Raw genomic sequence first — 25,766 nt, 5'->3', positions numbered from 1 at the left:
TTCATAGTTTTAAAATGTATATTATATAATTTCAAAATGTATACCAAATGAACGTGATGTTAAAGAATCCTACTTTCCTATTTGATTATGCAAACATACAGAGAATAATGCGGGTCCACTGAACACGGACGCGAGATCAGTTCAAGTTTCTTGTTTAACTTTTCGAAGATATGTAATAGTGGAACGATTCGAAAAGTTCCCTCACGAAACTTGAAAACGATCCCGCGTTAGCCCTTAGGGAAAAGAATTCGAAGGCTGTGCCCTCGATTCTCTTTCGGTAATGCGCGCCAACTTCGCCTTCCGCGAAAAATTTCAATCAAAAATTAATAACGCTCATCGTTCGATATAGGAAATTAAATATTAATCCACTTCGTATCGAATTGAATATTTAATTAAATGTTTGTTTTCTGAAAGAGTCATCGGGCGATCGATATTTATCATTGCTATGTGCGACGTTGCGAATATTATTGCACATTTAGCGGCAAACGTTGAGGGATTGTTAACGTGACAGTCTTTTGATAAATGCTTTTCATGATGTCAATCAAAATATCGGCAGACAATGCAGAAGATATTAATGCAGTAACAATATTTCATTGACTGCCACTTTAAAACCAGTTTATACAAATCAAATATGTGTTTTGTTATGACTTATTTGAAAAATTTCTCTTTATTTTTTATCATTAACCCGTAACAGGAACACGTATTTTTTGTGACATTAAACAAACATGTGTTCCTTGGAACCCACTATTTATTATTAGTTTCATTTTCTTTAAAAATTGAAATATTTGTAATTTGTATTAGTTTAATTCATTTAATTTTGTTATTAGTTTTATTTTTTCTTTAAGAAAATTAAAATATTTGAAACAACTAAAACTTAGCACAAATATAGTACGATAAATAATTAGCCTACTTTTTTTTTTTTTAAGAATGCACTGAAATTTAATATAAATATAGTACAATAATTAGCCTACATGAATAGAGAAAAATTGTGAAAAATCAAATCGTGAAACAAAAATATTTCATCATTACACTATTTAAAAATTAGGAAAACGTCCCAGGGTCGCTGTATAGGATTCACATGTTCCAGTTACAGGTTAAAAAGAATAGAATAATAAAATCCGTATTCATATATTCAAAGACCTCTAATATTTAGAACAACAATAAACGTCGAGTGTCTGCGGATGTCCCTCGGGTGAGCCGTTCTATCGAAGCGCGATAAACACGCCGGAAGTATTCCCGGCACGGGGAAATCGCCCAGAGCAAAATGAAGTCGAGAGCGGAAAAACGACGGAAGGCGAAGTGGGCAATGCGCCGGAGGTTTCTTGCCACGCGCGCGTTTCGGAATTGCGGAGCGTCATCGATCGCGTTCACGCGCACGAATTAATCTAACTTCGGCGAGCTCGAGCAACCGAGCAGCTCACGGTCGGCAAATTCGCTTTCAGGGCCCAAGGGAGAGATGGGACTGCAGGGCTTGCAGGGGCTCAATGGAACCGACGGCGATCCTGGTATCCAAGGACCCCCCGGATTACCGGTAAGTGAGACGCAAATGAGAAATGGTTTCCCCAAATCTCCTCGACTTTCCACGCCCTTCACGGTGTAATATTCGGGAGACGTTATGGCCATCGTGTTTTACAAAGGTGACGAAAATTTAATATCCCTCGCGTCATCGGACTTTTGCATAATGCCAGCGTATTTTACGTTGCAGTGATTGTTGAATCAAGTTGAGCAAATGGGGGAAAGAATCTCTCAAAAATTGTAGGAAAATAAATTCATAGTATTATATATACTTAATAGGGAGTTTCTATCATTCCGTTTATCGGAATGTTATGAAAATCAGGTTACCTTCTTCTTAACAACTAATTGAGAAATGGATAATATGACTTTAGCGTTCACCGCATCTACATTCACGTTATTACAAAAATTCCCTATCGTCCGCTATTTTCTATGGCATTTTTGATGCCTTAAGATTTAACGTTTCTTTCAGTAGCATCAATATATCGCTTTAAAAATGATACAAAAAATGTGATTTTCGAGTTATTACTATAAATGAGTTAAGCAAACATTATCGAATTTTTGCATTGTCCAAATAGACTTTAAAAGAATATTAAGCACGTTATTCCAAGAAGGATATATCCGCAATGTAACAAGTATCATAATATATTCACAAAATATTAGATATCCCTTCCACGCTGAATTACCAACACATAATATCTGTAATATTATATCAACGCAATTTTCAGTTGCGCTCATATAATGTTTCGAATATTATGTATTAAATCTAATGTGCAAACTCAATATTACGTAATACATGGAAGGTTTTATAAAGGAAGAATTAAGGAAGAATAAAACTATAAAAATACAGCCAATATCTATGAATATATTACATAAATATAGAAAGTATATAAAGACGGTTAAAGTTAGATGTTGGGATAGTAATAATTAATATAAATTCCTAAATATATTTGTTTGACATAGTCAAATTATGCGCCACATATTGTCAGCCTTACAACACAATCATTTAATTGAAATAATAATGTCCACAAATTAATATTTGATCGTCGAATTGACACTACAGCACTAGCATACTTAAATTATTAAAGAATAAAGCTGTAACATTTTACATATGTCGCGTTTGCTTGTCCCTTATTCCAGGGAATATCCGGACCCAAAGGTGAAAAGGGCGACTACGGCGATATTGGTCCCCCCGGCCTTATGGGACCTCCGGGTCTACCCGGCCCACCGGTACGTAAATGGTCTTAAACGTCATAACTTCAACGACCCTTCTTATCATAAATATTCCGTCTTATGTGATTCTACTTGTCGACAGGGCTATCCTGGATTGAAAGGCGAAAAGGGAGAGAAAGGCGAATCGGTGAGTTTGTTAAATTTTGTTACTTGCGTTGACGCTGTTTTGAAAATTAATGTGATATCAATAATTAATTCCTGTTCGATAAAAAAATAAAAAAAAATAATTTATATAATATAATAAAACTAATAAAAATGGATGTAGAAAAAGATTATATAAATATAGATAATGTGAATTATATAATAAGAGAAGTATATAAGGAATTATAAATACATAAATATAATGTATGTGTTTTCAATTACATATTCATTATTTTGCCTTTTTAATATCTTGACCTAAATCGAATCATGGTTACAATACGTATGAAACATGATCCCACCGGAATGATTTTGCAGAAATTAGTTTTATTCAGGATCCAATAAATTTAAGCAAGATTCTATTATCGAAGAATAATACCTATATCTTTTACGGACGATCGTCGATAAATGCAGCTGCCGTGATTTCGATCGCGAAGCTGCCGCATCTTTCGCATAAATGCTATCATATTTTCGTCACAATAGCTTCACGATCGATCGCAGTTTTGGTGCGATCGCGATAGCACCAGAACTGCGATTTCCATGCAGGCGTGCGTTAGGCAGTATCTCACGATAAAATAAATTTCTTTTCATGGCGGGACATCGACCTTCCACTCATAGAAGTACAAAAAGCTCAGGCGAAGACAGGTATGTGACAGTTTGTATCTGAGATATCTCCATGCTTTCGTCCTCGATCGTGCGACAAAAGAATCGCCCTTGATCGGGGAAGGATGCGCGATAGAAAATCGTTAATGTTACATTGAATAGTGTAACGTGATAGTAATACAACATGTATGAACACGAATGCGCGTTTGTTCGCAGGGAGACGGCACGTTCGAGATGAACGCCGGGGAAGTGGTAAGTTAACTCACGAAAACGCGTCGTTCTCTCACGAACGCGTCCGCTAGTTACCGCGATATACGGTAATGTCTGGTTTGTAAAAAATACAAAAAATAAAAATACGGCAGACAATATTACTTCGCTTCCGTGTTGTCTGTTCGAGCGGGTTTTAAATTTTCGGTCGCGCCATTGCGACATCGACTTTGTGCTCCGTTATGGCCGCGTTTTATGTAGTTATGTAACCCTTTGCGGCACGATTTATGGGGATTATAAAGCAATTCGCTCAAAGCTGTAAAAATTGTCGAACAAAATCCATTTTTCTCCTCGATTTTATGATACATTCATCCGCATTGGAATTTTTAGGAAAATAAAATACAACAATAATTTACTTTTTATAATTATTCATTTTTCATTATTATTATCGACAAAATTATAATTATGTCTTTTTTATAATTATAATTGATCAAAATTTCCATAGCTGTTTTTGAACCCAAAAATTACTTACGGAAGAATAATCTTTTCTTAAGCGATAAAACGCACGATGCGATTTTTCGTGCTAGATCGCGATCTAATAAATTATTAGAAATTTTGCGGACGTATTCAGATTCCCACCTAAGTGCAGACATCATTTTATTCTTGTTTAATATTCGGTGAACAAAAGTAAAATGACCTTTAGATAACACTCGGATGGAAATCTGAACATAGTCCTGTGTGATGTAATTTTAGTGATTAATTAACAATGGCTGTGGAATAGAATAAAGCTAGATACAGCTTTGCAAGAGCAGTTGGAAAATACATTAATATAATTGGTTTTCCTCACCCAGTGAGGAACTAAGGACAAAATCAATCGTATTAAAGAATTTTGCAACAGTTGTAAAGCTGCTCCTGAACGCGCCTATTAAAGCTTGCGACACATGATGCTTGTTTTCCTGTTGGATTCCTAGCTGAATTAGAATCTTGCCATCGTATTGGCTGCTGTACTGACAATGTTAGCATTTAATTAATACAGTGGCAAGAATTTGTTCCAGGTATAAGCAATCTAGCAAGAAAACAAGCATCGTGTGCCGTTGGCTTTAATCGCATGTGATGTAGCACGAAAAATCACATCGCGTGCCTCTGATTTAAGTGTTGATAGTTATTAATTCGTGATATTATCGATGCATAGATAATGGGCCCACCCGGACCCCCAGGACCCGCTGGTACCCCCGGACTGCAGGGCCCACCCGGGATCAAGGGTGACAGAGGACACGATGGCGCCAAGGGCGATCCTGTCAGTAACCATTACCTATCTATTGTTCGCGTGTATAGAATATGAAAGCAGTTATACGCGTTCGCGTTCGCGCAATGGAAAATGAATGTTGATTTCTCTCTCCGAGATTGCAGACATCGAATAACAGAATCGATCTGTTTGCATCGCTCCGTTTTGTTCGAAAAACCATCGTGAAAAACCTTTTATACATCAAGCTTTATATTTTTATTTATCTCCGTCGTACTATCACTGAATTTGGAAAACGTAAAAAACTACAGCGAGTCCGGTTATGATCGCAATAATAAATGGCGTTATTTTTTCACGTTTATTAGTTTAGTTCGTGCTGCGCAGCGAACAAAAAAATTTACAGCGCTAACAGGATAAAAAAAATTCATTCTCTTTTGAACATTCTAACTTTCTCTATTTTACATCGTGATGATATGAAAAGTAAAGCCACAGTTGAGAAAGATATTCGTTCTGATCAAAATAATGGGAAAAAAGAAGCTGCGAAGGGTCGTAGTTGAGAACCCTTCGTATGCGAGAAAGATCGCGTTTGCGATGTGACTCCCGAGGCGTGAAGCTATTCACGCCGGTGATCTTTGAGATCACCTTTTTGCGTGCGCGACACCATTGCAATGCGGACAAGCCCGTTCTCACGCGTCGCTCTTTCTTTTTTCACGTTACAGGGAGAAAAGGGTGCCAAAGGGGATCCTGGTCCGATGGGACTGCCCGTACGTATTTTCTCTCCAGATTACACACAGCATGCACTCAAACACACGCACACACGTGTAGCCTTAAGCGCGCTCTAAAAAGGAAACGCGGATACAGGACGCACAAAGGCAGATAGAACGCAGACGGGACCCCCCCGAACGTTCACGGAAAAAAAAAAACTGTCCTGTGTCCTTTGCTTTTTCTGCAAAAAAAATCGCGTTCCGAAAATTCCGAACGTTGCATTGTTAGCGTTAGTACCTCTTTCAGTCCATTTTGTGAGTTTGCTGCAATTTTTCGATAAATTTTTCGTCTAAAAACAGAAAAATAACGTTGTTTATTTTTTTTTTATCAATACACTCAAATATATGATACACAAGATTTCTTTTTCCATTCTTTGTCGACGAAAAAAATTTTTTGGGACTGAAAGAGTTGTAGGGTATACTGTGGCACGTGGTATAATTAACGAATTGGACTTTATCGCCAGAACGAAGTAGGTACACAAGAAAGAAAGACGGGAGGAGGCGTGCGCACAATGTTACGAAGGTATACACGCAATCTCTCTGCATGACAAAAAGACCAAATACAAGTTAGAGCCTGCATATCCTCCTCCGAGCGACGGAAAAGTCGCGCGCTTGATCCACCACCTGCGAGACCGCGTCGAATGCGGCGACGAGACATGCTGATGGGCATTCTGTCTATCTACTTTCAGGGCCCCATGGGACTGAGGGGAGAGTCCGGAAAGCCCGGGGATTCCGGGAAACCTGGCGCCATGGTAAGAACGCGGACCTCCCGCTCCTAACGTCATCGTAACTTGGCGTCGCCGCCGCGGAATTCGCTGATAAGCCGATAAGTGCGTTCACACATTATCGCGCGACGCAGCCTGACGAAGCGTGCCTCTCGATCGCCTCTCGAGTACGCTTTACTTCTGCGTGTACATACGATACCATACAAAAGGGCTTTTAGGGTAAGAGGGAGCGTCGACGAAGTGCGACTGTCGTCACGTCGAGAGTGGCGATTCAAAAGGAGGCGAGCGGACGTCTGGTTAAATACTTTGCGCGCGCGAAGACAGTCGCTTCCTGCCGACGACGACGACGACTGCCGTTAACGCGTTAGATCGATAGAATTGCAATCGCGAGGCGTTTAGGATCTCTCCAAGTCGGCTGGATTCCGTCGAGGTAGATCTCGAGCGCCGTCGGTCGATCTCGTCTGCCAGCAAAGTCGCTGTCACTACAGACTCTATGTTCGACGTGTTTTAACGCGAAGTTTAACGTCAGCCTTCTTCGGAATTGAGAAGATTCGATCCACTTTGGTACGGCAGCAACGCCGAGGTCGCGCATTTTTCCTTTCGACATCGGAAAGTACATTACCGATCGAATCTCACGGACACGCGTGTGTCTTGAAAGAATACGCGCGCCTCGGCGTTGAGAAGTTTTCAACGCCAACGGTGTACCTTTGCGCCCGACTTCGCTCGAGAACGAAACCAAAAAACCGGATCATACAAGTTCCGTACACTGGAAAAAATTTACTAAATTCTAATACATATTTATTTGAATAGTGCTAAGTAAATATTTACTTGCAATAAATATTTACTCAACAAACAAAATGATAATTAAATCAAATCGATGATTTTTCTATTAAATAAATATATGCTTACACTTAGTAAATATTTGCTTAGACCTATTCAAATGAATATTTGTTAAATTTAGTATTGTTTCAGTGTATATAGCTTGCGATCGTAATTTTTCACAGCGTTTACAGGCGTGGAATAGATTCGTCGAGCGATTCGATGTCTAATGTTGGCGACTACAAGAACGTGGAAGGGACGTCTTCCAGGGTACCAAAACTCGTCAAAGAGTTGGCCACACGAAGTGAAAATTACGCCTGAAAATCGGCGATATCGAAATGAAGCTGTATATGTCCGGTTACTGCCTAAAATTATTTTAGAAGACGGATTCTTTGACGAATTTTTAAAAAGGCATATTTTCGACGTATTCTCTAATTAAATTGCCTGAAATTATTGGCTGAGAAAGAAACTGCGATTCGTCAAAAAATTCGTTGCTAAAATATATATCTTCCCGAGATCATCCCTGTATGTTCGATGTCGTGTACACCGCGGAGCCGCTTATTCTGCAAAGAGTTTAAACCAGATTCAGTGAAATAACGTTGAATTAATGAATTAATTAATCCGCGGGCAAAGAGACCGCGATATCACGTGTTCGCTTTAACGAACTCCATGAGATTTGGTTTACGCCACTTTCAAAGTAAGCTGCTCGCTCTCGGTTCACGCGTTAACGCATTGCTACCATCCGTCCTCTTAACTTACTCTACGTGTCGGCTTTACAAGCAAGCCGCTCGCGCCGATCGTCGAGAACAGATTCTCGATTGTAGACACGAGTACTCAAAGTTTGGTGGATCTAAAAAGAATCCGAACTTCGCCGTCCCGCAAAATTTTGTGTCATCAGCGTATATGAAAAGAAGCGTACGGACGCCGTTTCTCCGAACAAGTCATTAATAATGTAAGCTTGTAAGGACTTCTCGATCTTATCGAATTAAATGCGAAAACGGTGCTTTAGTTATCGCACTATTGCAGCATAAGTGGAGTGAAGTATACGATATTATTTCATCGCGTTATATACGAAATATATTCGTATACTTGATAATTTCGCGATATTTTATCCCCTCGAATCGCATAAATTTACGTAGTACGTTTTGCGTAAATACGTTAAAACTTGAGGAGCGTGCTTTTTATTTAGAGCTCAATTTTTATTTGAAATAAACGATTGTTTACAAACGTGACAAGTCAAAAGAAAGAACAAAATTAGATGAAGGCGCAGTTTTACCGATCCAGAAGTGTCGAAAAGTAGAAGTTTAATTTTCGTCCAAACTAATTTGACGAGCCTTGAGAAACAATTTCCAGTCTGTCCCTTGTCTGGTAAAATCTACTTTTCCGTTGTGCCTCTCTTGAGAATAATTCAGTCGGCTTGTACTTAACGAAAGCTCGCTCTCGCAGCATTGCCGGCACCTAATAATAACCCAGCCATTTATCATGATTCCTCTTCGTTCTACATTTCTTCGTAGCATTCCAGTCGCATTTCACGAATCATCAAGAATTCCGCACGGTTACAAGAGAAGGGAAATTCTGTAAGATATATTGATGAAGGGGAAAAAGGAGGAAAGAAACAGAGGGGAATAAAAATTAAGACTCCCGATCACATCGCTATTGTACTAAATTGTGACGTCAAAAGCGAGAAATCGGACGTAATCCTTTCTCTTGCGGTAGAAGTTAAAGAATAAATGTAAAAACAAGATTCATATCGAGGTATAAGTTGATCGCGTTGAACATTTTCCTGATTACTCGTTGCTGGCGTCAGGATGGCTTCATCAGGAACATCGATAACGTCCCTCATCTTTCAACACTGCTCGATCAGGACGCGAACGTTGATAAAAATCGCGTTGATTAACAATTAAATTCGCTAAAAGCGGCTTCTCGCGCAGAATACAGCTGGATGCGTTTTAAATCATCGCTTGCATAAAGCTTGCATAAAGAAGCAGCAGTCGAGGCGTGGCAGCGGAAGAGGGAGAACTTATGGGCAAGTGTCGGTGTATTCCGACTCCCTTTACATTCGGCAAGTACCTTTTACGAGAGTCGTGGGAAACGTCGGTGATATCGCGCGTGAGCATCGGTCGCGAGAAAATTTCATGTTCGCCGAACAGTAATAAAACCGTTTCCGAGACTGGCCGCTACGAATAATAAGTAGGAGGTACACCTCGTTCCCCTCTCTCTCTCTCTCTCTCTCTCTCTCTCTCTCTCTCTCTCTCTCTCTCTCCCTCTCTCTCTGCCTGCACTTTCGGCTTTTCCGCTCTATCCTGTCGGGTGCACTAACGTGCTATCGATAGTTTGCGATATTTTCCTGCGGAACTCTAACGTAGCTGAGAAACACAAGTGCGTGACGTTTTCATCAATAATAAAGTCGATACGACATGCTCTTTGGCGATATAAACTAAACGTCAACTACATAAACGCTTGGTGGACGCGATTTAACGTTTACAATAGTCAATAATTTCGACAAGCGTTTCTCGGCGACGTAGTCGACAAATTCGGAGTTAACCGAGCTTTGTCCTTTTACAAAAGTGTTTTGCGTGAATGCTGACAGAAATGTGGAAGGGTTTCGATATCGTGAGTTACGATCCTCGCGTCAGCTCGGGAATATCGCACGATTTACACGCAAGATGTAATTACCGGTAGGTGATCACTCGGCCTAAGAAGGATCTTATTCGAAGTACAACGAGATGCTCCATAAAAGCATCTTTAAAGACGATCTCGATATAAAGGAAAGTCGAAAGTACCAACTACTTCCTGTGAAAGATCTGCGGTTGGTGTGCGGCTCCGATCGCACGGAAATTGATTTACTCAAAATTGTCCCTTCAATTTTAAAATCCTAGAGGTACAATAAATCGCAAGAATCCTCTCATCCGTGAGCTGGAATTAATAACAATTTTTCCACGGAAATTAATTTTTACACAAGAATTGATAACAATTAATTGTGTCGAAAAATACTGTTGTATTTTGCTTTATGCAAGCTACAGCACTTTGAGTCGTTTAAATCAACTTCCGCGTTAATCGATCGCACACCATCCTCGACGTCTAAAAATACAAGAGGCAAGAAGAATCGCGAAAATGTACAGTGTAGAATATACGGTGCCCTCGCCGTTACAATCGATGTACCGTATACGACGGACTATACGAGCGGACTACTTCTAACACCCTGTGTACACCCCGATAAATTAACGCAGATTTAGTCTTAAGAGGATAAACTGGACGAGAAAGTCTGCGCGAGAGAGCGAAACGAAGCTCCGTCGGACTCCACGCCGACGACCCCTATCTGGCGGCAATTCTCCTGTGCGTGTAAAGTTTATGACGCCCACATATACATATTTAATACACGAGCACGAACACGTCATATATGTATACAAACGCTCACACATACACGCGCGACACACGAAGGAACGTATGCGTGAAACGAGAAACGCAGTCGCGTCGAGATGCGCAAGTCGAGAGATGTATATAAATATACAGCGATTCTCGATCCTATCGAATACGCGATTTTTTTCGGGACGCTAGAACGGAGTTTTTCAGTTTTATTAGGTACTCTTGCTCGTGTGAGTATCTCGTTGATCAACGGCGAGAAAACTGAAACGTAAATGGAAACGTCTGTAATTATCGATTCTGTAGAACAAGGATACCTACGTTTGTTTTAAGTCGATTCGATATACAATCCCAATCTCGCCGAAATTTCAGTCAACGAGGTACTCGCGAGTGAGAGTACCCATTAAAAAGTTCCGTTTTAGTGCGCCGGATGGATCACGAAAGTTCGCCGATGAAACTCGAGAACGCGCTGTATACTCATTTGTATGTGTATGTCTGTAAATGTAAGTACAAGTAAAAGGTGCATTTACACACGTAACTGCGTGTCGTGTGCAGGTATACACACACATACACACACACACACAGGCTGTCAACATTGTGTCGAAAACCTCTTACTATAGGGATTCGTTGACGAACCCGAAAACCGACCTCTTTCTCGTAACGAAAATCTTGACGTAATCTAATTAGGATGATTCCCGACGTCCGAGATTAAAGGATTTTCCTCGAATTATATAAAACTGTACTCCGAGATGCGAGAGCAGCTAATATTTTTCAGCTAATTTAAAACGAGTTTTGCCTTAACGAAAATTTCAACTTTACTTGCCAAATATTTGATCTTTTCGCCTGAGCGAAAGTCGACTGCGCGCGGAAAAATCCATAATTGGAGGAATGTTTCAGTAGACACAGGAGACACTCTGTGTGCACATATATATATATATATATATATATATATATATGTATGTATGTATATATATATATGTATGTATGTATGTATGTACACGAATCCCCAGGCGTGTGTGTGCGTGCGTTAATTGTTAAGGCGGCGTTCCTCTTAAGCCGATCAACTTAAGGCGACCTAATTGAATGCGTATGTGAATACTGACTCTAACAGCAGTTTTGTTTTACATTGTCCCGATTAATAAACAGAATGTGCATGTGCCTGTGTCCTTTGCTTCTAAAACTGCCTACCAAATTAATGCTTTCACACACGATAATCCAGTAACATAATCAGATACTTTTTGCTTCTTTGCATTGTGCTCCGACATGTTTTGCGATCCGAGCCAATCCGGACAACGAGATTTCTCTGCTCACTTTCGTTCTTCCGTTCTCTCTATGTATTTGCATCTGTTGCATAAGTTGCAATGGAAAACGATTAAAGACAAGGAGAAAAGAAACAACCAAAAATTAACACGTGTTAATTTGCTGCGACCACGACGGTGGCGTTAATCGGCGGATCGTTCAGACCGGCGATTAATCTTGCTACCTTAGAAATAAGATCGAAAAGAAGAAAAAAAAAAGAGGATAAGCACAAAGACGCGACGAAGCGTCGACGCTTCAGTACGAAGTACGCTCGTTTTTTTTTTCTTTCAACTTTGCTCAAGCTCCCGCTTTACTTTCCGACGACGCCGACCGCCCTCGATTGTCAGTCTCTTTCTTTCTCTCTCTCTCTCTCTCTCTCTCTCTCTCTCTCTCGGTGTCGGGATTAATTTTGATAATATGAAAGCAGGGGTGAAGATTATCTTGCGATGATGGGCCGAAGATGAGTTTCGTAGTTGAAACGCCCGAAGAACGGAGACTAAACGAATCTAATTCATTATACGCCGAGTGAGAGTTTTATTCGCGAAAGAATGTTTGCACATCGTTTTTAAGAAATAGCTTAAGGAATCGTCTCTCCATCACAAAATTATACATAATAAAAATTCGCAGTTACACCTCAAATATTTATCAAGTATGGGAATATTCGATGTAACAAGAGCGCGAGTACAGAATCCGATAGAAACGCAATTTCGTTACAACGAAAACCGATCGAATATCCCCGGCCAATATCTGTACCGACACATCAAGCGCGATATAGCGCAACTATAACTTAATTTGAAAATCCGAACGAGAGTTTCGAAACTTCTCTCTCTTCTCGCGCGCGCAGGGATGCTGCGGGGGGAAGGGGGAGGACGTAACGCGATCGAGAGTTGCAGCTATATATATTTATATAGCGAAACAGCAGCGCTGTGCAAATATTCTTTCTCGCCGAGCCGATGGAATTTTCACGCGAATCGATCGGCGCAACGAGAATTAAACCGAGAACCGATCCTGAAACCAGGGATGTGCGATCTCCAAATCGATTCGCTAAAAAGCGATTTTTTGCAAAAAATTTTGCTCCGAAATAGCCCTCTTTGTTAAAAAGAAAAAAAGAAGCGGTTCTTTACAAAGAGAGATCGGTTTCAAATAGCTCTTTTTGGAAAAAAATCAATTTTTCGCAAAACAGATCGGTTTAAAATCGCTATTGTCATTTGGGAAGATCGATCTTTTGGAGATTCGAACATCCCTGCCTGAAACACTCGAGGGCGCAGCGACGGTGTCAAAAGGGCGATCTCTAATAATAAAAGTTCCCCTCCGCGACATAGTTTTTAAGTCGCTGTCGACAATATTACACGCTCGATATTATCGATGGGCTACGTCGTGTATCTGACGAGGTTTCCTCTACCTTTCAGGGATCACCAGGATTAGACGGCATGAAGGTGAGCGATCCACGGGATGACCCCGTTTTCACTATATCATTACCTTTCTCGTTCTCGGACACGCTCTATTTCCGTGTCTCGGTGTCTCGTCTCGTCTCGTCTCGTCTCGTCTCGCGAACCGAAATATATCAATCAATCGGTCGAAATTAGATTCGAGAGAACGCGAACGCGGTTTCATCCTCATTGGCTTTCCTTTAACGACGAGAGCGAGCCGAGTTACCCAAAATCGCCCGTCATGTTTCTTCGTACTTTCAGGGCGCGCAGGGCGAGCCAGGAACGAAGGGAGAAAGAGGAGATCCGGGATTGCCTGTAAGTCCTATGCTTTATCAAGTATTTATCCGCCGTTCGAATCTGATCCATCTAACGCGCGATATCGCCCCGCTTTGCTCGTGTTTATCGAGATCTCTCAGCAATGTATTTCAAGATTTACCGAGTATTATCCCGAGGCAATCTTGCCCTTCATCAAACAATAATTTTCTCTGGTTTCGCGGTCGGATCGTTCGAGGCGCTCTCGATAAATATTTTACCGGGATAGATTTCTCTCTTTATACATTTAAAGTCGATCTCTACGGCAATCGAATTCCTTGACAAATAATGCTTCAAATGAACTCTCGATTGGAGCAAAGTCTCTCCCGCGGCGCACAATGGAAAGGAGAGAGATACTCGCGGGATACTCTTTCGCGAATTCGATCAAACGTCAATTGTGATTCCGATCGATCGCCGAACCTTCTCAATCTCTGTTTTACGTCACTCGCGATCTCTCAAGTCTCGTGATCGTCGCGCAGTCACGTACCGAGATCGAGTCATGTCCGAGAAACGGGCGTCAAGTCAACTCGCTGACTCGATTACATCTCACCGTCGTCGTCACGGAGAGACACGCTAACGAGTCGATCTGTGTTTGTCCCCAGGGTACCGATGGAATTCCCGGTGCGGAGGTACAGTTGGCTTTCGATTATCGCTCGTCCTCCAGCGCGACTGCGACACAGTCTGACACGGTCTGACCAGCCCGGGGTAACGACGACACATTCCGCCTGATCTACCCCGGGGACTGTCTTGAAAAAAAAAAAGAAAAAGAAAAAAGAAAAAAAAATCAAAAAGAGCCCTCTCTTTTTGCCTCCTCTGTCCGATTTCGAAGAGAACGGAGCAGCGTCTTGCGCCTTTCTCCCTCTTTCGTTCGGAATCTAGTCTCACAAATTTCTTTTTTTTTTCCTTTGACACGTTATATTCAATTGCATATCAAAAGTCGTGCACAGATAATTTTTTCAATTTAAACATTGATATATCTAGAACATAATTCCGACGCGATCGATTCCGTTGTATCGTTTGATATTTTCACATGATAATGCTTAATGTTTGTGCAAAGAAGATCAGAGTTTATTCAACGCCTGATATTATTTGCACGAGTAGCTGTTGAATTAGATTTAAGAACCAGATAAGAACTAGGTGGTCCCGTGTACCACCTCGTCGGCATATGACCAAGTTAGAGAGGATCGCACCCGATGAAAATTTACGACCGAATTATAACGGAGGGGGAAACGCGCAACTCCCTCGTGCTTCTCTCTGGAGTGTCCGGAAGGATGCTCGAGCAGTGCTCGTGTGACCGCTCGATGCGCACCAATGCGAGAGCGTATAAACGGAACGACTCTCTCGTATGTACCCTCGAATGCACAGGAAGGTACTTGAAGGAGGATAATCTCTTTCACCTCTGAACATACGACAGCTATATATCCTCACATCGCGCGAATAGCTGTATATCTCCCAGCGCGCAAATGTTTCCTTTTTTATTTAAAACTAGAACTGCGGGTTTAAATTAATCGCGATTCAAAGTAAATTTAACTTTTTAAAAAACGAAAGGTATTGCAAAATTTCCGTTAAAAAATTTGTAATTAATTATGATTGATTTATGAAAAGTCATAAAAATTTAAAATTTCACGTGCAAATCCAATTAAAAAAATACCATTCGTTAGAAGAAGGAAGACGCGACTAAATTAAAGGCGTCCATGTAACTCATCGCGGCGTGCATATTTATGAAGTGCATCTTAATGCCAGTTTCCACCTATACAGAAAAAAAATTAGTCTTCGACAATAATATTCTCGAAATATAAGCAAAAATATTTTAATCCTGTTTTAAAGATTTTAGTCTTAATTTGATTGAATTTATATTGTTGCAAAATTTTTAGTCTTGAATTATTTGAATGCAAAATAATAACTTGCATCGAAAACAAATTTAATAAAATCAAGACTAATTGTAAGATCTTTGAAACTAAATTATAGAATATTTTTACTTATGAGCAAATGTTATTGTCAATTTAAGAATAGTTTTTTTCTATGTAGATTAATTTTAATCTCAGTTCAAAATTTACTTTTCATCTTCTTCTAGTCCTAAGAATTAGAAAAAGATGAGTTGAATCGATATCAAAATTAGTCTATTGATGGAAACAAGCATAAAAATGTATACCATTAATATATCGCGAAGAAAAAATTAGAAACATTAATCTTGCTGAAATCTTAATTTCTTTCAAAATTACAATTCTAAAAATAATATTGTTGTATAAATAACTGCACGTGAATCTGCTAATAAAATTCTAATTGTTCGGGAAGTTAATGCTTCCCGTTAAACTGAATCTAAAATGGGGAATTCTGTGTCTGTGTATCTCTCTTTTTCTCTCTCTCTCTCTCTCTCTCTCTCTCTCTCTCTCGTATCGGTGCTGCTTTTATTGACATCGGATATTCTCGGTTTATTGACGTCTCTCGTCGGAGGGAAGAGCAATAACCAAGTGATCCACTCGAAATGCCGTGCCCGTGGTTCCGGCTGCGAATCGATATGCCACCCTTTCCGCCCCTTACGGCTCGATGAGGTGACGGATGATGGTAACGGAAAAGCTGCTGGTGATCGATATACACGTATAACGTATACGACATCGCGGTCACACGCGGCACCCTTCCTCGAGCTCCCTTTCGAGCTTGGAAACTCGCTTTTCTTTCTGGAACGACCGTGCGTCTCGCGCGCGCAAAACGACGGCCAACGTTTACCGAATAAATTCCTTTTGACCGTGTTCACCAATTCCAGGGACCGAAGGGAGAGAAAGGTGCCAAAGGCGAATCTGTGAGTATTGACTTAATTCGAGTAATTCACGTTTTCGACGCGCGTGCTCCGCCGCGCGATTGAACGCGATCCACTCGGAGTTATACCGTCACTCTCTTTCTCTCTAATTTCTCCTCTCCTCTCCTTTCTCTCTCTCTCTCTCTCTCTCTCACACACACAAGGATGCGAAAACGATCGTGCGTGATTAGGTCGCCTATACGTTTTACGAAGATTATTTACCGAACGATAACCGACGGACCAGAACGCTGTATTCGGATGCAACTCACTTCATAATGGACGTACAATCATACGCATCTATCTCGACGAATCAGCGAATAGTCTCGTACACGGGAGGATCCCTGCATTAGTCGATTAGTTTACCTTTACCTTGACCAAAGTCACCGAGTTCGAGATGCCGGTCCGACCAGTGAAGGCGAAATTAATTATCGTCGTTGGCACTCTAGACTTCGCTTGATTTAACTCAATTTCGAGTACCATCGAGGATGCTTTGAATTGGGAGGAGAAGATCGATCGTGCGTGTTTTACACGAGTTTCGTGGCTGTTAAGTAAACGAATTGTCACGCACTCACGTCGTCGCGCAATACATCCTTTCGCATCCTTGTATCTATCTTTTATTCACAACTATTGCTGCAAGCACGTCGGTGGGACTTCACCGTGCCGCCGCCGACGTCGTCGTCATCGTCGTCGTTCACGACGAGGAGACTGCGGGATCTCCGCGGAGCCACAAGGTTACGAAAAGTAGGAAGCGGAGGAAGCTCTAGTTGTAGGAACACGAGGAGAATCTCCTCAATACACGCCCACCATTCCCATCAAGTTCCACATGAGACTAACACACTTTGCGCGTACATAGATATTTGTAAATATTATACATAAATATATATATATATATACATAAATATATATATATATATACATAAATATATATATATATATATATATATGTGTGTGTGCTGCTACCACCGTAAAAGCGCATAATGACGAGGCGCGAATAATGTTAGAAGAGACACTAACATTAAACGCTCGAGGAACGAAGCGCCAACGGGAGCACTGTCGCCGTCGCCTTTTCTCCTTTTTTTTTTATTTTTTCTTTAGGAAATCATGTCTCAGCTTTGATGACAGAAAAGATCGTGCCTCGGCGATCCGATAATTATAGTGAATTAAGTCAAAAGGGTATGATCGACCGAGAAACGAAAGAGACCTTTCGCAGTAATTATCAATTAAAATCCGTTATAATTAAACTGCGACCTTCGACAGGCTCACCTTCGCTCTTTGTACTCGTCGGGGTATTGTGCACCGGATCGATCAAGTACTATAATGCATAATCCAACAATATTATGCCTGGCCTTATTTGCACGTCGCGTACTTGCATCGGGTGTTTCGCGCTGTCAGAAAGATGATGCATTTCGCGTGTGCGCGCAGGGGCCGCCGGGTAAACGCGGCAGAAAAGGCGACAAGGGCAACAAGGGAGATCAAGGTGTTCCAGGATTGGATGCCCCATGTCCGCTGGGACCGGATGGACTCCCCTTACCGGGCTGTGGCTGGAGACCACCGCAGGTAATCGATAGCTTTATTTTGTTTCGGAGTTTGTGGGCAGAAGGGATTGTGGGAAAAATTGCGCCGTATATAATCTCAATTCGTAGCGAGAGAAATTAACAAAAAGTGCGTTAAGACAAATACGTATAGATATTACGATCCTTGGGAATATTTCAGATCGTGGTTTATTAATCATAATTATATAGATATTATGCAGTTTTTCATGAAATTATATAACAGTTGCTTTCGCAAAATGAGAGAAACGCGCAGGTGTTCCATTGGACACTAATTTCGCAGTGCATTAGAGATAAAATGATAATGCTCCATAAGTCTCCCGTGGATTTCGAAATAACCCTCCATGGTCCAACCAGGGCTTTGAAGACCCAGGCGAATTTTCTATTTTGAATTATTCTACCTCAAATTCGGGCACGTACAAAAACAAAACGTTGCGTTCGTATTGCGTTGTAAAATCGTATTTTTGAATGTTAAAAGAGTACACCAGAATTTTTTCAGATTTTTTTATAACTTTCAAAAACTCTTTGAAAAATATAATCAGGCAGCAGTGACTCGGTTGAACTAGTGCAAAAAAAAACGTTGGACCACGGAGGGTTAACACTAGAATCGCCGACGATTCCATTAATTTTTTTTTTTGTATTAAATATACAGAATATTAAATATGAATATAATATAAATAATATGAAGATAAATCTTCATTAACCGAAAACAAGGATATAAAATTATCAAATTGGCTACCTTCGACAGTTCTAGCAGGATACCGTTGACGATATCTAGTGTTAATCAGTTGATAAAGCGAATAGTGTTTGACAAAAGCGGATTGTCCGAGCAAAAACAGATCGCGTTCTTTGGTAGTTATTACGGGGGTATTATAACAACAGCGCTAATAGTCTACTAATACCAAACGGGATAAAAGGGATAGAGAGAAGTAGTGCCGGGGTACGCTTGGATTCTGGTGTGTGCTTAGCAGGACATCACGAGCACGTCCGTGCCAGCGATCGAGGGTCCTGAGCCCGCGGAAACGGATTACGAGGAGCCGGAGGACGAGTACGACGACTATACGGACCCGAACGGGAATCTAGCTGAGCAATAATGCTCGTTTTTGTGCGCTGCCCTAATAACTACCGACAACTACCACCAATACCGACACCATCATCATCACTACCACCACAACCACCACCACTGCCACCCTCATCACTCGTCTCACCCCGTTCTCCCAAACTAACGTGATCCTGGTAATTGCGAATCCCATAATAGTACTAACGCAATGCGATGTTCGTCGACAGCTTGGTTTCGCAATGAGATCCTATTGTACTTGCTGCTTCCTAATGCGATATCTATTGGTTGCAATATCGAAGATAAAACGCTGCTTTATGTATGTTCAAAGCCTAGCGGAATCCGCCATGCGAGTAGAATTGTCAGAATCTCTTGTAGGTCTATCCCTTTTATATGTAAACTGCTTGCACATTTTCTAATCCATTAATGTGTTCATGAGCGCTTACGTTCTTATTGAGAATTAAACGAATCTTTAATTTTTATTAATTATTATTATTAATTTTTATTAATTATTAATTATTAGAAACGCATAAACAATTACACGCAAATTTTTCTTTCCTATTTCTTTGCAACTCATTAATACAAAGAGAAAAATTTAAGAAGATTTTTATTAGATATAAAAAAAGATTAAATGCGAATACTAATCCTTAATACACACAATGACAATTTTCTGGTCCTTTATTACAAACATTCATTTGTAGGTTTCGGGATTATTTTCACCACTTTTGCAAGTATACAAATCACACACACACACACACACACACACACACACACACACACACACACACACACACATATATATATATATATATATTAGGTGTTGGAATTAATTCGTAGCGTTTTTTAATGAAAGAATGTTATTTATTTCACATGAGCATTAAAAATACATTAATGAAAGTACTTCCCATCACTTGTAAAACGCTACGAATTAATTCCAACACCTAATATATATATATATATATATATATTAAGTGATATATTTTAACATCTTTAGAAAGTATTTGAATTTATATATTTTTAAAAATTGTATATAAATATTGTAACTAATAACTTGATATTAGTACTTCGAAAAAAAAAAATGTGATAGGACGAATGACCCAATCATGTGTAATTAACAATCAAAGCACCCAATATCCAAGATAAATGTCTTTTTTAATTTATTTCTTATCTATCTGCACGTATAATCATCTGCTCACTTGTGCACTTGTTTCTCTCATTCATCGATCTATACATTTCAAAATTAAGCTGACAAACTCTCGAAAAGAAGATTTCTAGAAATCTAGTGCAGCTTCTGTCTTGTGCCCAATGGATGCGTCGAGACGATTCCATCGGGAATAAATGATCTCGAGCTTGCTTATGCGAAGAACATCAATTCTATTTAAAGATAAATGGTCGGTGACACCTATCCCTTTTGTTTTGCAGCCAAGGAGCAACATCCTGCGCCAATGGCTACAGGAGGAAGAGGAGGATGGGGAGGAGAAAGAGAACGAGCGGCAGTGATGTTGCAAGGACAATAGCGCATTTTTTTCATAAGGACTTCTGTATATCCTTCCGTTCCCGCCTCCGTCTCGTTACGACCGCGTTACGAAAGAAAAAAAAAATATATATATATATATACATATTATATATACGCTAAAATAATCATCTTGCCATCGAGAGTGTTGTAAATATGTGTACTTACAGTGTCTAGCGTCCGCAGTGCGTGTACATAAGTAATTAGAGCTTACTGCGAATCTACGGTCGTATCGCGACGACGACGATAGTCGTATCGTCGGCTGATACGGTTTGCCCGTAAACGTCACACACATAATATATGCACACATACAAAGGTATACGGTGATGGATCCGCGATCGATACCTCCGGTTCTGTACGCGAGGAAGAACAGAAAGAAGTCTTCCGGGCGAATTCACGATGATCTTCGCGTGGAAGAACGTCGCGACAGGATTGACGGAAACATTTTGGAGCAAACGAACGAAGAATAATCCAGGAAAAATCGCAGTGAAGTGCGCGAAGGACGCATCTTGCGGATGAACGTGATGGTACAGGATGGGGAAGAAGATGCGCGTTCGCCTATCGTGCAACTCGAACGCTCTCCGTGCGAATCTTGCGGCGACGAGGACACACTTTGCGAATTTGAACGCAGCTACGACGATGAGACACGAGCGAGAAATGGGGAAGATCGCAACGTACCGATGGATTAGCTCTTAGATGCGGCCTGAAACGCATTTCGAATCCATTCCCTTTTTTTGTCTTGCATTTCGCTTGAAAACTCTCGCCCGATGTACGAGATTGTATTCATACAGATATCCTCAAAGTTCCTTTAAGTACAGCTGCACTGAAAAAATTTCACTAAATTTTAATACATATTTCTTTGATTAGTACTAAGTAAATATTTACTTACAGTAAATAAATATTCATCCAATAAAAAATAATAGTTAAATTAAACTAATGTATCAAATTTTTGTATTAAATAAATATATGTTTACGTTTAGTAAATATTTATTTAGAACTATTCAAGCAAATATTTATTAAAATTATATTTATTAAATTTTTTTCAGTGTGAGAAAATTATATGAAAAAATCTGAGTTCTAAAGCGTCCTATTTGAAATATAGAATAGTGAATCTCCGCCTTATAGCGATTGATAGAAAAAGGTTCAAAGTTTTTTTTCGTTAGCTACAATTCAAAATCTCAATACTAAAAATGTACAGATCAACCATTTAAAATTGTCGCTTCGAGTTCAAATGACTTATTGCTACAGTCGAGGGTAAAAAAATTGCATTCCATGGCATGCAATTCAGGTTGCCTTTCAGCTAATCCCGCGGGAGAGACGCGATCCATGATGTAAGAATATAAGATTTTATTGCACATAATGGCGAATTTAGTATTGGTGATAAATTTCTAATGGATTCTATATTGGCTTATAATATTTTTGGATTGGTCATCGATTTCGCATCTCGGGAACGAAATATCTCGTATTCTTATATCATACGCCGATCCGTACCTGTGAAGAGATAAATTTCGCCACACTTTTATCGTAAAGCAACCGTAGACTCGCGCGACGAGGCGCTTTTTGATACGACTAGTTGATTAGTGCCGCGCGATCCTGCGTTACTCTCGTCTAGATTAGAATCGTAATCTAACGCTAGTATCATGTGTAATGCAAGGAAAGAGAAAGGGCTGTACACACGCATTGTCAATACTCGCAAGGTACCCGTGGAATAAACCAATGAGCGTAAATCTTCTCGATGTCAGAAATATCGGATCGCCGCGGCGTCTCACACAACTATGTGTGTTCTCTTTTTTTTCTATCTCTTCGGACGTTTGTAGTCCTCCAAGCGTAAATATTTTCCATACGGGACAATATCGCTTCTAGGAAAAAAAGGGAGAAATGAAGAAGATAAAAACGATAGAGCCGAGGTGTTGCCCGTTGCAATATTGACGTTCAGAAGCTACGTTCGAGCCACGTGTGTAGAGCACGGCTTATCTCTGGCACATTGATCTTCTTCCTGCTCGAATAGAATATATAAATGACATTTTTCTCCAAAGTTAGTATTTATTTCACGCGAGCGCCGGAGAATCGTATTTCATTTATAGAACCTCTGAGGCTTAGATCTTTCGGTTATCACATTCGGGTGTTTTTGCCTGAAATAAAAATTTTCAGAAACCTTTCTTCGGCTAGAATCTTTCAGAAGCAATGCCGGGAGGATTAATTTGGATTCGGTGTAACGTAGAAAGTAACTCGAGGGACCTTCGGTGTCCTTATCGTAATGCGGTATTTATTGCCATTTACATCCGTCACATTTTGAGTAATTTGTACTTTTTAAAATACGACTGCACCTTGTCCTTGGGGTAGGGCTTCGTTACCAGACACGTCGCGATGTTCTCGGGCTGTTCTATCCATAGCTTGTGCTGAATGTTGTCCTCCTTCAGTTTTGCGCACAATGTCTGCAGACCGGCTTCATCGGCAGCCTATTATTCATACTCGTGATTTCACGTAGTAATTTTATCCAATGGTTCGAGAATGATTCGTTTGGGCATTTTTACAGCGTTCGAAATATTTTACGAAATAACAGATAGGGTCTGTTCTTTGTCGCTGTACTGGACTGCATTGAAATTTCCTTTCTCTCTTTTACCAAGCTACAAATATATATCTATTTTATTTTAAGTATCTAGAGGAGAATTTGGAGAGTTAAACCTCTTCTCCATGAAATTTTTGTCTACACTGAGAGAAAAAAAGGTTGCAATTATCATAATTTAACTAATTTATATTTTTTGGGACGAATTATATATTTATGTAAATATATTTAATTGTTATTTATCATACGCTACTTGAAAATCTTTGATTTTTCTAAACATATTTTTTAGTTATTATTATCACATAAATAATAAGTGAATAAAGGATATAGTAATTGCATTTACTAAATAAAAATGTTTACTTTATTTACTATTTACATACTATTTACATGATATTTTATTGTATTAATGTTTGAAATTATCATAATTTATAATTCATTTTTCACATACATGGTTATTATTACTAATGTTATAGCACTAATAACCATAAAAAGAAGGAGCTCCTAATTATAATTATTTATCATGCAATTATAATCACGAATACCAAACACTTTTCTCTCAATGTATATTTTGCCCATATTTTCTTCGGGAAAAACAAAGTTATAATTTACAAAACCTGATATTTTTCTCATTTAAAATCAGGAACAAAAAAGAAACATTTTAAGCTATGAAAATATCCAAAAAACAATTCATTAATGTAAAAAATTGCTATTTATATGATAACAGAATTGCTAATCTCCCCGAAAAAAAATCTTGAATACGCTCACAAGTTTAGCCACAAAGAACAGACCTACAATGCGGTAGTTATAATTCTCCCTCTGCAAATACATCGCGGAACAAACGTCCCATGATTAAAGGCGCGCGGATTAACAGCTCGCAAACTTCCCTCGCGAAAGTCAATACTTACTTCGAGGACCACCTTGTGCATGTTGTCTAAATCCGCGAGGTAGGCCTGCGTGTGGGCGTCATTGTAAGAGAGATGGACAACAGCGGTGCACGCGTGACACGCTTGGGCGATCACGGCGCCCAACGGCCATCCCATCGTCCTCGCAAGATCTCCCCGCATCACCACGTACTGAACTATCCCGGACATTCTCTAGCGAGAAAGAGATCGGCTCTCCTTACATACCTAATGTAGATTCACTTCGGAAACGATCTTAAGGCGGAGTTCGGGGGAAAATAACGGAGGAGAGAAAGGAATTGTGCCGAGGGATCTCTCTCTCGCGAAAAATCGAGCCTAACGCATTCGTCTAATGTTTAATAAATAAATAAAAAATCCCTCCCTCATCCCTCACACCCCCGTCCCCTCCCTCACTAGGTTTCGATTAATTATTAGTAAGTGCCAAAAAGTATATTATCATTCTTACAAATAAAAGGTATAACGCACACGCAGATATATTCGCGTGTATTTATATATCGGAATTGTGTATCCCGGGATCCGCGGCGACGACGTGACGGCGCCGCGAAATCGCGCGTAGAAACACATTCGCTATAGCATCGTTCCTTCGATGTCGTGGCATAACGCAAAAGATGTATTATTTATACAGATTGTTGTTATTAAAGACAAATAACGCTGAAATAATTAGCACGTACGACACATTATGTTTACGAGACGGCGATTTATTCATACCCGACTCTCTTCTCTCTTATTTATTATTCTCACTTTATTATTTATTGTTATTATTTTTATTATGCTTTTCATTTTCTAAGATCTGGTTCCATCAATGTAAGAATAACTTTAATTTTGGTTCAATTCACTCTTTATATTCTTTTTTCATTCTTGGAATTAGAAGAAAATAAAGAAAAGCATTCTTATAATATCGATTAAATTTACTCTTTATCTTCTTCTAATTCTAAGAATTGAATGAAAAGAGTGAATTGAACTAAGATTAAAGTTAATCTTACATTTATGAGAAATGGAACCTAAATATTATTTTCTTGTGCAAAATGATCATAGCGGCATTACGGAAAGACATTTAGCTTGTATAAGGAGAAAAAGAAGAAAGGGAAGGACATTTGGCAGTTTAAATATTCGTCTACATATCTTTAAGAAATATACATATTCAAAACAAATTGAGTGAAGAACGACAAATGAACTTACCCTGAAATGATAACTTTCCGACAACTGTAGCGTCTACCGAGAGGTTAGCTGTCGTCAATCGTATACGTGATAAATACAATTTTCTTCAAACAATACCGATATAAAGATACTAACTAATCCACGAGCACATGAATTGAACTGAAATCTGATATAATCCGACTAATTGAGTAAATTCGGAGTAAAAATTGCGAGATACTCCACTATGTGTCTACACTGTCATCTGCCCGGTAAGTATGCAAATATCAGTGCTGCTAACTTCAGGAAATTCGTTCTCCTTTGATTTCTAGGGAACAGTCCAACTTGGCGCTACAGATGCTTTTGACCAATCAGAAGAAAGAACTTTGACCAATCAAAAAATACTTCGTAGAATCAAGTGGACGTGATCTACCAGTACTGTTTCTGCATTTCATACGTCAAGTGAAAGAAGATTGACCTGGGGTTTTTCCTCAGAATAAAATTGTCCAGATTCCTATATATTTTTTTCGAAATAATAGAACTCTTATTTTTAATAGTCAAGTTTAATAATTTTTAACCTT

General features: G+C 39.6%; 2 protein-coding genes across 21 annotated transcripts in view; one reads left to right on the top strand and one right to left on the bottom strand.

Moving 5' to 3' along the window:
- The window catches only part of LOC105149771 (uncharacterized), a 172,291-nt gene extending 147,563 nt beyond the window's left edge, over positions 1-24,728 (top strand). For 9 of the 19 annotated variants that reach the window (XM_087414521.1, XM_087414520.1, XM_087414515.1 and 6 more), the window contains 15 exons: positions 1,443-1,531; positions 2,653-2,742; positions 2,828-2,872; positions 3,502-3,528; positions 3,703-3,738; positions 4,886-4,990; positions 5,656-5,700; positions 6,390-6,452; positions 13,316-13,342; positions 13,598-13,651; positions 14,251-14,277; positions 16,413-16,448; positions 17,868-18,002; positions 18,964-19,231; positions 20,475-24,728. In XM_087414521.1, coding sequence (XP_087270647.1) covers positions 1,443-1,531; positions 2,653-2,742; positions 2,828-2,872; positions 3,502-3,528; positions 3,703-3,738; positions 4,886-4,990; positions 5,656-5,700; positions 6,390-6,452; positions 13,316-13,342; positions 13,598-13,651; positions 14,251-14,277; positions 16,413-16,448; positions 17,868-18,002; positions 18,964-19,089 — 905 coding nt within the window. In that variant the 3' untranslated portion in view covers positions 19,090-19,231; positions 20,475-24,728. Of the gene's footprint in view, positions 1-1,442; positions 1,532-2,652; positions 2,743-2,827; positions 2,873-3,501; positions 3,529-3,702; positions 3,739-4,885; positions 4,991-5,655; positions 5,701-6,389; positions 6,531-7,429; positions 11,766-13,315; positions 13,343-13,597; positions 13,652-14,250; positions 14,287-16,412; positions 16,449-17,867; positions 18,003-18,912; positions 19,232-20,474 lie in introns of those variants that run through there. The other 10 variants (XM_087414508.1, XM_087414513.1, XM_087414509.1 and 7 more) reach the window with 10 other exon arrangements.
- LOC105149770 (putative peptidyl-tRNA hydrolase PTRHD1) lies at positions 22,812-25,501 on the bottom strand. Of its 2 annotated transcripts, XM_011062411.2 has the most exons (3): positions 25,231-25,501; positions 24,037-24,225; positions 22,812-23,024 (listed from the first exon to the last, which is right to left on the bottom strand). In XM_011062411.2, the coding sequence occupies exons 2-3, from the start codon at positions 24,220-24,222 to the stop codon at positions 22,851-22,853; spliced, it is 360 nt and encodes a 119-aa protein (XP_011060713.1). In that variant the 5' UTR covers positions 24,223-24,225; positions 25,231-25,501; the 3' UTR covers positions 22,812-22,850. The 2 variants fall into 2 exon arrangements, with proteins under 2 accessions (XP_011060713.1, XP_011060712.1); XM_011062410.2 differs by lacking the exon at positions 25,231-25,501 and having other exon boundaries at positions 24,037-24,527.
- Positions 25,502-25,766: the final 265 nt, after the last annotated feature.

The sequence above is a fragment of the Acromyrmex echinatior genome, chromosome 16, assembly GCF_024713525.1.
Source record: "Acromyrmex echinatior isolate Ae372 chromosome 16, ASM2471352v2, whole genome shotgun sequence".
Classification (NCBI taxonomy): domain Eukaryota; kingdom Metazoa; phylum Arthropoda; class Insecta; order Hymenoptera; family Formicidae; genus Acromyrmex; species Acromyrmex echinatior.
The sequence above is the reverse complement of the archived record's forward strand: the minus strand, read 5'-3'. Positions and strand labels throughout refer to the sequence as shown.

Excerpts from the sequence above, each read along its gene's own strand:
- LOC105149770 (XM_011062411.2), bottom strand. The coding sequence starts at position 24,222 with ATGTCCGGGATAGTTCAGTACGTGGTGATGCGGGGAGATCTTGCGAGG. Across the intron at positions 23,025-24,036 it reads TGCACAAGGTGGTCCTCGAA|GCTGCCGATGAAGCCGGTCT; the intron begins GTAAGTATTGAC and ends TATGAATAATAG.